General features: G+C 45.1%; 2 protein-coding genes across 3 annotated transcripts in view; both read right to left on the bottom strand.

The window, feature by feature from the left end:
- Positions 1-2,688: 2,688 nt before the first annotated feature.
- On the bottom strand, positions 2,689-4,051 carry LOC117638188. Its single transcript, XM_034373352.1, has 2 exons — positions 3,287-4,051; positions 2,689-3,189 (listed from the first exon to the last, which is right to left on the bottom strand). The coding sequence occupies exons 1-2, from the start codon at positions 4,049-4,051 to the stop codon at positions 2,689-2,691; spliced, it is 1,266 nt and encodes a 421-aa protein (XP_034229243.1).
- A 2,523-nt stretch (positions 4,052-6,574) lies between these two features.
- Positions 6,575-11,892, bottom strand: part of LOC117615365 (protein high chlorophyll fluorescent 107) — a 7,407-nt gene continuing 2,089 nt past the window's right edge. The window contains exons 1-8 of one of the 2 annotated variants that reach the window (XM_034344438.1): positions 9,809-10,379; positions 9,536-9,679; positions 8,899-9,204; positions 8,723-8,782; positions 8,295-8,540; positions 7,680-7,790; positions 7,264-7,440; positions 6,575-7,147 (exon numbers count right to left, since the gene is read on the bottom strand). In XM_034344438.1, the coding sequence (XP_034200329.1) occupies positions 6,812-7,147; positions 7,264-7,440; positions 7,680-7,790; positions 8,295-8,540; positions 8,723-8,782; positions 8,899-9,204; positions 9,536-9,679; positions 9,809-10,354 (1,926 nt within the window). In that variant the 5' untranslated portion in view covers positions 10,355-10,379 and the 3' untranslated portion in view covers positions 6,575-6,811. Of the gene's footprint in view, positions 7,148-7,263; positions 7,441-7,679; positions 7,791-8,294; positions 8,541-8,722; positions 8,783-8,898; positions 9,205-9,535; positions 9,680-9,808; positions 10,380-11,892 lie in introns of those variants that run through there. The other variant, XM_034344439.1, reaches the window with a different exon arrangement.

Raw genomic sequence — 11,892 nt, forward strand, 5'->3', positions numbered from 1 at the left:
GTCAGCTTCCTTGGTAAAAGATAAATCCTCGGCCTCGATCCATTTGGTGAAGTAATCAGTGGCAACGATCATCATCTCCTTATTGGCAGGTGATGTCGGCATAGGTCCCACCAAGTCAATGGCCCACTGCATGAACGACCATGGACTGTTCTGCGGATGGTATTCCTCAGCTGGCAACCCAGGGATCGGCTTGTACCGTTGGCATCGATAACATCTTCGAGCATACTCCGTGGAGTCTTTACGCATGGTAGGCCAGAAATAGCCGATGCTGAGAGCCTTCTGAGCAAGCGACCTGCCTCCAGCGTGATTTCCACATTCGCCGTCGTGTATTTTGCAAAGAACCTCGAACGTTTGCGGGTACTTGATGCAAGTGAGATGAGGCCCGTAGTATGATCTACGGATAAGCGTGTCGCCTTTCATGTAATATCTTGCAGCCTTCTGCTTGATTTTCCTGGCCTCAGACTTGTCCTGGGGCAAGTTTTCATTCACTATGTAGTCAATGATGGGTTCTTTCCAGCTAGGGTCCTCGTCGATCTGCATTGGTCCGGTTGTTCTGCCTCTTCTATGCTAGGTTGGTCAAGGTATTCGACCGGGATAGAGTGTTTGAATTGGGTATCCAGTGCTGATCCTAAGCTTGCCAGTGCATCCGTGCGCGTTCTCTGCTCGGGGCACCTGCTGGATGGTGAAGGTGGGAAACGCCTTCAACAGGTCTTGGACTTTGTCAAGGTACAAGATCATCCTTGGGTGCTTTGCCATGTATTCTCCTGAGGCTTGACTTGTGATCAGCTGGGAATCCGAGTAGATGGCCAGCTTCTTGATTGATAGCTCCTTTGCCAAGCGCAACCCAGCGAGCAATGCCTCGTACTCTGCCTCGTTATTTGAAGTCGGGAAGCCAAGTGTGATAGCTTGCTCTAACAGGGTTCCATCCAGGGTGACGATGACGACGCCTGCTCCAGCTCCTTTCTGGTTCGACGCTCTATCTACGCGTAGCTGCCACATGCCTTTGGGTTGGTCAGGTTTCGTGGAGGTCTTTTCGGCTCTCGAACTTTCCTTCTTTTTGCTGACCAGCTTCTCTTCTTCGGCTGATGGTGTGAACTCTGCAACAAAGTCTGCTAAGGCATGGGCTTTTATTGCAGTCTTTGGCCGGTAGAGAAGGTCGTATTGGCTTAGCTCTATTGCCCACTTCATGAGCCGCTGAGAAGCATCAGGGCTGTGGAGGATTGATCTCAAAGGAAAGTCAGTTATAACGATGACTCGGTGAGATTGGTAATAAGGTCGCAGCTTTCTCGCGAAAATGACAAGGGCCAAAATGAGCTTCTCCAATTTTGGGTAGCGAGTCTCTGCATCGAGGAGAGCTTTTGACGTATAGAATATCGAATGTTGGGCCCCAAGTTCTTCTCGGATGAGTGCTGAGCTGATGGCTGAGTCGGACACTGCCAGGTACACGAACAAGTCTTCACCAGGAATTGGCTTCGAGAGCAAGGGAGGTGAAGTAAGGTAGGTCTTTAGACTCTGGAAAGCTACTTCACACTCCTCGTCCCACTTGTCTTTTTGCCCCTTCTTCAAAGCTTTGAAGAATGGTCTGCACTTGTCGGTAGACTTCGAGAGGAATCGGTTAAGGGCTGCTGCTCTACCCGTCAGACTTTGTATTTCCTTCACTGTGGAAGGTGACTTCATCTCGAGAATGGCTTTAATTTGGCGTGGGTGTGCCTCGATACCTTGTTGTGTGACTAAGTACCCCAGGAATTGGCCGGATGATACACCAAACGTGCATTTACTTGGATTCAGCTTCATGCGGTATTGGCGGAGCAGGCTGAAAGCCTCGGTGAGGTTTTTGAGGTGGTCTCCACGCTTGGGGGCTTTGACCAGCATATCATCCACATAGACTTCCATGGTTCTGCTGATCTGCTCCTTGAAAATCTTATTCACGAGCCTTTGATAGGTTGCTCCAGCGTTCTTCAACCCAAAGGGCATGACCTTGTAGTAGTAGGTCCCTCTCTCGATGATGAAAGAGGTCTTCGCCTTGTCATCGTCGTACATCATAATTTGATTATAGCCGGAGTAAGCATCCATGAAGCTGAGCAGCTGGTCGGTGTAATCGACGCACACTTTCCATTTGCCTTTTTCTTGTTTTGCCAACAGAACGACGTTGGCCAGCCATTCTAGGTAGGAGACCTCTTCAATAAATCCGGCAGCTAGAAGCTTGTCGATCTCAGCTTCAATGATCGCGACTCGCTCGGGAGCGAAGTTGCGTCTCTTCTGCACAACGGGATTGCTGGCAGGGTTGAAATGGAGGCAGTGGCAGATAATGTTTGGGTAGATGCTGGGCATGTCAGATGGTGACCACGCGAACATGTCTTTGTTGTTTTGGAGGAAGGTGGTCAGCTCCACCTTCTCGTCTGGGCTTAGGCGCGAGCCGATCCGCGCTTTCTTGTTTGGCTGGTTAGGATCGAGGGGTACTAACTCAATGTCTTCCTCAGGCTTCCAACCTTCTTCAAAGGAGCCTTTCGGGCAGATTTCCTCCTCTCGATCCTTCTTGTTTGGATTTTAGCGCGAGCCAATCTGCGCTTCCTTGTCTGGCTGGTTAGGATCAGGGGGTACTAACTCGACGTCATCCTTAGGCTTCCAACCCTTTTCAGGGGAGTCTTCCTGGCGAATTCCCTCGCCTTGATCCTGGCTCATTAATTGCTATTGTGGGGTAGCAGCTCCCTTCTCGTTCGAGCTTACTTGTTTGCTGGGAGCGCTTCGTGCCTCGTTGGCAGCTTGCATTACTGGTGTGAACTGCAACTGCTTGCTCTTCTTGAGCCCTTGAGCTGTGCATCTTCTTGCCATTGCTTGGTCACTATTGATCTGCCCGATTCCGCCTCCAGGGATGGGATATCGAATCTTCTGGTGTAGAGCAGATGTGATGGCCTCGATCTTGCTGATCCACGGTCGGCCCAAGATTCCATTGTAGGGGGAGATCTCGTTGATGACCATGAAGGTTTGCGAGCAGAGCACTGGGGGTGCGTGGACGTCAAGGTCGATCGTTCCAACAGTGATTGATGTGGCCCCATTGAAGCCGGTAAGCGACCTGGCAAGTTTGCTAATCTTGGGCTCCAATCCCATCTGTTGGATGACAGATAGTTGCAGGATGTTAGCTGCGCTGCCCTCATCCACATGAATTCGCTCGATCTCAGCTTGTTCAATCTGAATGCAGATGACTAGCGTCATTATGCGGTAGGTCAAGCCCGATCAAGTCCTTCTTCTGGAAACCAATGATGGGTGTATCCACAATGACTGGTACTCCTGTTGTGACTTGGGAGACATAAGTCGCCTGCGCGATCTTCCTCTTACGCTCCTTGGTGGTCAGCCCGGACTCCCGGGAGTCAGCTAGAATGGTGTTGATTCGAATGACCTTTTTGGGAGGTTCCTTGGCAGCCGCATCACGATCCTCGATCTGTTGGATGGCCTTCTTTGCGACGAATTCTGTGCAATGACCTTCTCTGACCAGCTCCTCAAGATGCCTTTTCCAAGCATTGCAGTTGTTGGTGTAATGTCCGTGCTCTCCGTGGAATGCACAGTATTTACTGGTGTCCCTCTTAGAGGGGTCTCCCTTCATGGGTGGCGGTCTCCTCACCCACGGCTTGTCCTTCACTTGAGCCAGGATCTGATGAATTGGGATAGCGAACTCAGTGAAGGTCCCTATTTCTGAGCTTCCCTCTCGGGGCCGCGATCTGTGCTTATCTCGGGCTCTTTGCTCGAACTGGTTGCTCTTTTGGCTTGCCTGCTTCGTCGGGTGATCAACGTGCTTGCTAGCTTTCTTTGCGGCGATTCGATCATCGTCCCAAAGTGCGTAGCGTTCTGCCGTCGCGAACACTTCTGCCAAGGTTTGACTTGGTGTTATGGCCAGCTCCCGGTATAACTCGTACTCGGTTGGCAAGCCCTTCTTGAAAGCTGAGGATGCAACTTGGTCATTGCATCCTATGATGTTAGCCTTTTCAGCCTTAAACCGTCTTAGGTAGTCTCGTAGAGACTCATCTGTTTCGCAGGTTGAACAGATGGTCTGCATGCTTTCTGACCGTCTTGTAGGAGGTATACTCCTTTGTGAAGATGAGGGCCAACTCCTTGAAGTTTCCTATCGACGCGGACGGTAGAGTGTGGAACCAATCTTGAGCTGCTCCTCGCAGGGTCATCGCGAACACTTTGCACAATAGGGCATCGTCTGCCTTGTACAGGATCATGGCACTCTTGAAGTGCCTCAAATGGCTCTCAGGGTCAGAGTCTCCCTTGAATGGAGTGATGGATGGCGTTGTGAACCGCTTCGGTGGAGTAGCTCGTTCCACTTTGTCGGTAAAAGGCGAGCAGTCAACTCGATCAATTTCCTTGTGCAGGGCTTCTTCCGTGCTTCCTTTAAGTTGGAGAGCTTGGAGTCGGTCATTCACTAGCTTCTTGAAGTCCTCTGCTCTCAGGACTGGAGTCTCGGGCCGACGTCTTCGGCGTCTCGAGCGTGATTGGCTAACTTCTTCTTCGGTTCCCAAGGGTCGATCCCCTTGGGTGTTCTGCCAGTGGGGCAGATTAGGAGAATGAGCTTGTGAGGATTCCTCTACATCTTGTCGCCTCGTGTTGGTCCTCGAGCAGGTTGGTGGGCGTCGATCATCATCTTCTGCCCGCAAGGAGGGTCGCTCAGGTCGACGTCTTTGGTGTCTCGAGCGTGACTGGCTAACTCCTTCCTCGGTCCCCAAGGGTCGATCCCCTTGGGTGCCCTACCCGTGGGGCAGATTAGGAGATTGAGCTTGTGAGGATTCTTCTACAGCCTGCCGCCGCGTGTTGGCCCTCGAGCGGGTTGGTGGGCGTCGGTCGTTGCGCTCGTCGCGCGACTGCTCACGAACTCGAGCTCCTTGTGGGCCCAAACGGGCGTGGACATTAGAATGTGGGCCTAGCCTCTCGAGCACATTGGTCCTTGGTCCGAGCCCCGAACGGCTCAGAGTACGGCTCGTGGCTGTCTACATCTCATCTGCTCGATCTCGATCTATTCTCTGCCGGTTTGCTCTTGTCTGACCAGCCTGGGACCTCTCGAACTGCTTGCCGGCGTGCTGGTGTGCCCTTCTCTCCTCGTCACTGGGTCCAAGGTTTGGGCCTTGATTCAAGTTGATCTGCCTGAGTAGCTGGCCGATCAGGTTGTTCTGATCATCGACCCTCTGTGTGAGTTGATCGACCCGTGAGTTAAGGTCCACCTGACTGCGCGGGTCAAGTAGAGTGTTGTGCATCGGGCCCAACGGCATCTGGGCTAGGGCTCCATTAGAGGCATACACAGGTGCATATGCCAAGTGTGATCGCAGAGGAGGGAGAGAATGGATCTGCTCCAAGACTGGGACGACGTCGGAGTAGCCATGGGGCTGCGCAGCAAATCCAGTAGTTGAGTGGTGTGGCTGCTACTGTTCTCCGACGGTAGGACAGCGAGGCAGAGCAGCTCCGGTAATCGGCGCTGGCAACTGCAAGGCTGTGGAGGTCCCAGGGTCATGTGGCGGCTGTTCTGCAATTCCGGCAGCTGAAGGCGGCTGCAAAGCACTAGAGGATGACTGCAAGGCGTTGGCAGCCACGATTCCATGCGGTTGCATTGAGGTTTCCACCACGAAACCATGAGATGGGCCCATCGTGGTGGCATTACTCTTCGTACGTCTCGTATCAACCATGGTTGTTTGAAAAAATGTGTGAAAGATGGATTTTGGAGCACGCTTTGAATATATCTCGCGCTCTCAATGAAAGCACCAATTTGTGGGAGTAAATTTCCCCCAAAAGAATATTCGCCAAAAGATTCCTTCGTCTTCTCCGCCTCTCTTTCTCCCTGCAAAACAGATCGGAGTAAAAGACCACACCCGGGGGGTGTTGGCCAAAGGCCCTCCGATGCCTAAGTTAGGTAGGGTAATTCAAGGAAAATCGGGTGGCCGGAGCCGTGTGTGGTGGCCGGAGCCTTGTGAGAGAGAGAGAAAGAGAGGAGGTTGCTAGGGTTTTTAAGAAATAACTTATGCAGAGTTTGAGTAGGAATTCTGACGTACCTCAACCATTGTGTGTGGCTATGCTTTTACAGAGGTCTCGGAGGCTAGGGTTTCAGAGGTTGGTGGAGTTGGTGTGGTTGGTGGGGTTGGTGCATTTAGGAATTATTGATTAACCAAATCCCTAATTAAATTGGGGATCAAGTAACCCCCAATTTGATTAGGTAATTCCCAATTAGGTTAGGTAACTCCTAATTAGGTCAAATAATTCCCAAATTAATTGGCCTAATTAATTGACCTAGGATTTTGATTTAATTAGGTTCCCACATGCTCCACGTCATCTGTCAAACGGGCCCTTTCATTCCTATAGATAATTAAAAATTACATAAAAGACTGGCTTATTTGAATTTTGACATCTCCCCGTTCCTTTTGGAGAGGCCAGTAAGAGGTAGCCGTGGATGCACAAATGGTAAGCATAGGAATTTATTTTGCCTTTGCATAGATGAACAAATCATGTCTGTGAGCTACTAACAAATGAAACACAAACGAGATTAACTAAAAATAGGAAAAGAGTTTAACATTCCAAAATATTTTCTTTAATCATTGAAGGCTGAAGCCCAATGCAAATGGTTTTTCTGTGTTGTCCAGTAAATTACAAGTTTTACTTGCATATCAAGTTACCTTACTCCGAGGTATGAAATATACAAGGCGAGCCCTCAGCCTCAAATTTCAAGATACAAACCACAAAACCCACAAGAGGCCCTGTCATATATACGATTAAAATGCTCTAATGTTTTCTGTACTATGTAACAGGTTCTTCTCCATTTGGCAAATCACTATAATACTTTCGCTCTTGTTCTGTTTAGTACAAAAGGCCGTGAGGTTTCCATCTGAACTTCTAGCATGGATGGGTCTAGAGATAATTTTTCTGTAACAAAAGCATCCACATCAAAACCACTCTCACTTTCCATGTCATTTCTTTTAGAGGAAGGGCCAGCCGACTCTTCATCGATATTATTTTCATTTGCTCCTGTTATTGTTCTCAGAGAATCCTGTTGTATTTGTTGTGAATTCTGGTCCAACTTCAAGAGACTCTTTATACGGTCAAGCGCGGGGTCTATAATGTCTAAGAATCCCATAATCCATGAAGCATCATCCACAATTTCAATGCGCTGTTGCGAGAAACAAACGAGTGTTAAAAGCTGAGGGCTTGAAGCCTTCCAAGACAAATATCCCGAACAGATAGCTTTCTCACATATAAAATGCAGTGACTATGCTAATTACTAACCTGCTGGAAATAGAGGTCACGAATTTCCTCTGCACGTACAGAGTTTCCTTGATTTTCCTCTAATGATGCCCATGTCATCCATGTGACATAACTCTGAGAATTTATATTAAGGGAGGACCTAAACAATCTCCTGGCAGCTGATAGGTTACCATTTCTCTGTTCCAGAACTCCCCAAGCCTACCACAGAAACAGATGGTCATTGGCATGAAGCCTTAATAATCATACATGTGGATAATGTTTGCTATGGCGTTGATCTAAGTTTCTTCCTTAAAAATATGGCTTGTTATGTGCCGTCGCTAATCTTTTTTTTTATAAGAAACATGATAGAGAAGACCTTAAGGAAGTTTCTGTTTCAAGTATAACATAACTGAACATTTTCAAGTATAAGATACCGGACACCTAACAACGGTCATTACCTGCAGGCAACGAGCAGCAGTTTCACTGGTTGAGTTGATGGACAATGCTTTTTGGTATAATTTCCTTGCTGTCTCTATGTTTCCTTCTTTCCATTCCATCCATCCCCAAGCCTATAAACACCCGAAGATTTCACATTTAGAGAATTAGTTTTCTGTTGAATTCACAATGATGCACGTATACACAAACAAGTCCTGTAATTCCCGAGGATAAATCTGTCTGGTTATTTCAGAAAGTGGCCAATGCATAAAGGATGGAAATTACTTTTCTTTTCTTGTGTAAGAAATGATGATGTGGTATGAAATAACTTGGATAAGAAGGGTATCAATGCTATGCAACAAGGAACGGTAATGGTCTGTACAGTCCAGCACTTTATGTAGGCAACAAAAAACGCCTAATAAATGTTTTCGCATTCTCTATCATCGCAAAGTCTGACTAATTCCAATTCTGCTTTTAGTACTGTTGAAGAGCATTCATACTTCACTTCAACCAATTAGCAGTATACAAGCATCATCCACACACATAATTTATCAGGTCGTCATCTCAAACAAATAAATGGCATCGGGTTTATGATTTATGATCCAACTCGGATCTCTGTACGGATAAGCGAATCTTACCGTCCATACTGGTTGATGCCTGGGATCCAACTCAGATGCTCTCCTGAACAACTGTCGAGCAAGATTTGCAGTTGAGTTTTTATATTCTAATAAAGCAAGGGACTGAAGCAGAACTGGATCCCTCGGATTGAGCGCATGACCTATCTTTAAAAGCTTTCTTGCTTTGTCAACGTCACCAATATTAGCTTCAAACATTCCCCAAACATGCCATGCAAACCTATTCTTGGGGCTTGCCTGTATCGCTTTCTACAAATAGAGGTGGAAAACATCACAATCAACGCTGTAAATACAGAAAATAAAACAAAATAAACTAAACATATCCAATTTAGTAACTGAAACATTCTAAGAAAAGAGCTGCAGCAAAGTCCTAATCTACAAGGAAATGGAAACTGATAGTCATGCATGATCACAGTAAAATAAACAATCACCTCAAAGAGTTGCCTGGCAGCACGATTGTTCTCCTGTTGCATCTCCAATTGAGCCCATGCCTGAATCATAAGAATTGGACAAATTACTACCAGGAAAAAGACATTTCAACAGCCAGAAAGACATGGAAAGTTAACTTGTAACAGAGAGGCCTACGTGCAGGAGAATGATGACTTACAAGCCAACTGGCACAGCTTTTGGGATTGCTCTTGGTGGCCTGCCTGAACAAATATCGAGCCTGCTCATAGCGATTCGCTTTAGCTTCCAGCAATGCAAGTGTCTGGTACACGTACTCATTCCCTCCACAAAATTTTAGACCTTTAGCAAGCAGATGCCTTGCCTTTTTTATATTTCCCTGCTTTAGCTCTAGAACTCCCCACCCATGCCAGGCAGCAATGTGCCTCTTATCAGCAACCGTGGCCGCATCAAATAATTCCCTTGCTCTCCTTGTATTTCCCATCTTATTTTCCAAAACAGCCCAGCACTGTAAACGACCACCTCAATGAAATCAATCAATCAATCAGTCCTAACAAGAACTATTCCCACATATGACTTCCCAACAAGGTACTTTCTTTCGGACTTCTATAACAAACAACAGAAAGCCTGATTTGTTCATGGTTAAAAAGCATCAACCAGAACTAATGATTCACCATTTTGGGCATCAATGGAAGAAGATATTTCCATTTTCCAATACCAAATCTTAAAATAATTAGTACTCATATTAACAAGGCCTGCCCCACACTTTAAAATTTCAATTTTTCATAACAGTTAACCAGTTGCACAAAGTTCAATTTGAAAAACAGAGAAAACCAAACCTGCCAAATGTATGGATTTTCTCCTTGAGTAGCTTGGCAGCCTTTCTCATACACAGCTCGAGCTTCGGCCGTCTTCGATTGTTTGCTTAAGGCCTTCCCCAGCGCCACGTACGCTCTTCCATCTTCAGGCCAATAATATATACACTGTTGTTGCAAACAAAACCACTCTCAGTGAAACAGAATACTACTAATTTTAATTTTTAAACACTTCAAAAAATTCAGACATGCATAACCGCAAACACAATTGATAATTGATATTGGAAGATTATATACCTTTTCAAGTAATTTCTCTGCTTCAGCGTATCGATAGTTTCTGGTCAAGATCTTAGCTCTATACAACGCCAAGTCCAAGTTCACCGACAATGGCTTCTCTTTCACACCCGATTCAGCCTTCTGTTCCGGCTCGAATATCGGCATCTTCTTCGCCAACTCGGCAAGCCCTGCATCGAGGGCCGTCGGTGCCTCCTCACCACCGTCGCCGTCGCCGTCGCCGGAGACTTCCATGGCCGGCCGGCGAACCACGAGCACTCTTTTTGACGACTCTGCCTCGGGCAGCACGGCATTGCTTTGGCTCTGTTCTTTCGAAACGGCGTCGTTGGAGGAGTCGGAAGAGGGGAGTGTGGTCTGGTCGAGGACTGGTACGGAGGAGTCCCGGATGGAGCAGCGTGGAGGGGCTGAGAGGGAATAAGGGGAAGAGTGGAGGGGCAAAGTGGGGATTTTGAAGGCAAACTTGGAGTGGTTGTTAGGGTTTTGGGAGGTGCAGGAGAAGACAGTGAAGTTGGGGTTTGAGGGAGGAGGGGGAGAAGAGAGAAGGTGCATTTCTCTCTGTGTTTAACGGATTAAACTGTATTGTATGATCCATGTTGAAACGAATGTGAGGCGGGTAGAGGAAGAACCACTGCTTGTCCAATTACCATTATAGCCTTACAGCTCTCCCATTTTTGCTTTTCAATGATTTACAAAAAAACTTTAGGACGTGTGCACTTTTGGACCCTACACATTTCTCTTCTATTTGTTTTGTGAGCATAGCAATAAACACGTACAAATAAATAAAGAGATATTTAGTAATATATCCATTCTTAGCATTAATATTACAAATAAAACTCTACACAATTGAATTTCTATAAATAAACTTAAAAAAAAGGGAGATTCACTATTATACCCAATATGGGGGCCCAAATTATAAAAATACCCATTATAAAATGGACTTTAGAAACACACCCAAAGCCCATTTACAACATAACAAAAAAGCTTTTAACTTCTTATAAATTACAAAACTGCCATCAATTTCTTAAAACAAGCCCAACCCAAAAATCTCATAAAAATACCCAAAGCACTCAATAGGGCATCAAAGTAATTTAATAATCAATATTAAATTCAATAAGGCTAGCTATCATTTTTTGAGTTTTTTTGGGTTTGTTTATAGGAATTCAATTGTGTAGGGTTTATTTATAATATTAGTGCTAGAAATGGGTATATCACTAAATATCTCTAAAAAAAACTCAAAAAATGACAGTTAGCCTTATTGAATTTAATAATGATTATTAAATTACTTTGATGCCTTATTGACTGTTTTGGGTATTTTTATGAGATTTTGGAATTGGGCTTATTTGAAGAAATTGATGGCAGTTTTGTAATTTATAAGAAGTTAAAAGCTTTTTTGTTATGTTGTAAATGAGTTTTGGGTGTGTTTCTAAAGTCCATTTCATATGGGGTATTTTTATAATTTGGGCCCCTAATCTCTCATAAATAAACTGGGATTTAGGGAAAAAAAAAAAAAGCTCCATAATAAGTAGTCCATAGATATTAATGTATGATATGAGAATTTTTTTTTCCTTTGATTAATAATATGTGCTTTTGTCTTATTTATTTATTTATTTAAGTACAAGTGATAGTCTAAACTAGAGGGGAGAGGGGTTTCTCACACATACACAATTAAGAGGTCATAGGGTTCGAACCTGATACATCTAGTCTGCAAGTTAACGTCATTTTTTATTTTTATCTTTTTTTTTAAATTATTAAGTAGGCACGATATTTACTAAGTTTTATATGAAAGTTTTAACTAGAAGTTTTTTTATACCAATTATTTGAGAGTAAGATGTAGTTTTATTTATTTATTTAAATTTTATCAAACACCAAAATTCTTCTTTATAGAACGACATTTTAAATATATATATATGTAAAGCAAAAGGTAGATAATGATAAAATATTCAAGTTGAAAAGTATTGAAAGTAGTGGAGCCCACTTACTATTTGTTTGTAGACTTTGGTGCATGAGTTTATTGCACATTCACGGGCATCATTTCCTTAGCCTATAAATAAGACATTATTGTGCCTTTGCATAGACACCTCCAATTG

This window comes from Prunus dulcis, chromosome 1 (genome assembly GCF_902201215.1).
Source record: "Prunus dulcis chromosome 1, ALMONDv2, whole genome shotgun sequence".
NCBI classification, from domain to species: domain Eukaryota; kingdom Viridiplantae; phylum Streptophyta; class Magnoliopsida; order Rosales; family Rosaceae; genus Prunus; species Prunus dulcis.

Excerpts from the sequence above, each read along its gene's own strand:
- LOC117638188 (XM_034373352.1), bottom strand. The coding sequence starts at position 4,051 with ATGCAGACCATCTGTTCAACCTGCGAAACAGATGAGTCTCTACGAGAC. Across the intron at positions 3,190-3,286 it reads TCTCCCAAGTCACAACAGGA|ATTGAACAAGCTGAGATCGA; the intron begins GTACCAGTCATT and ends ATCTGCATTCAG.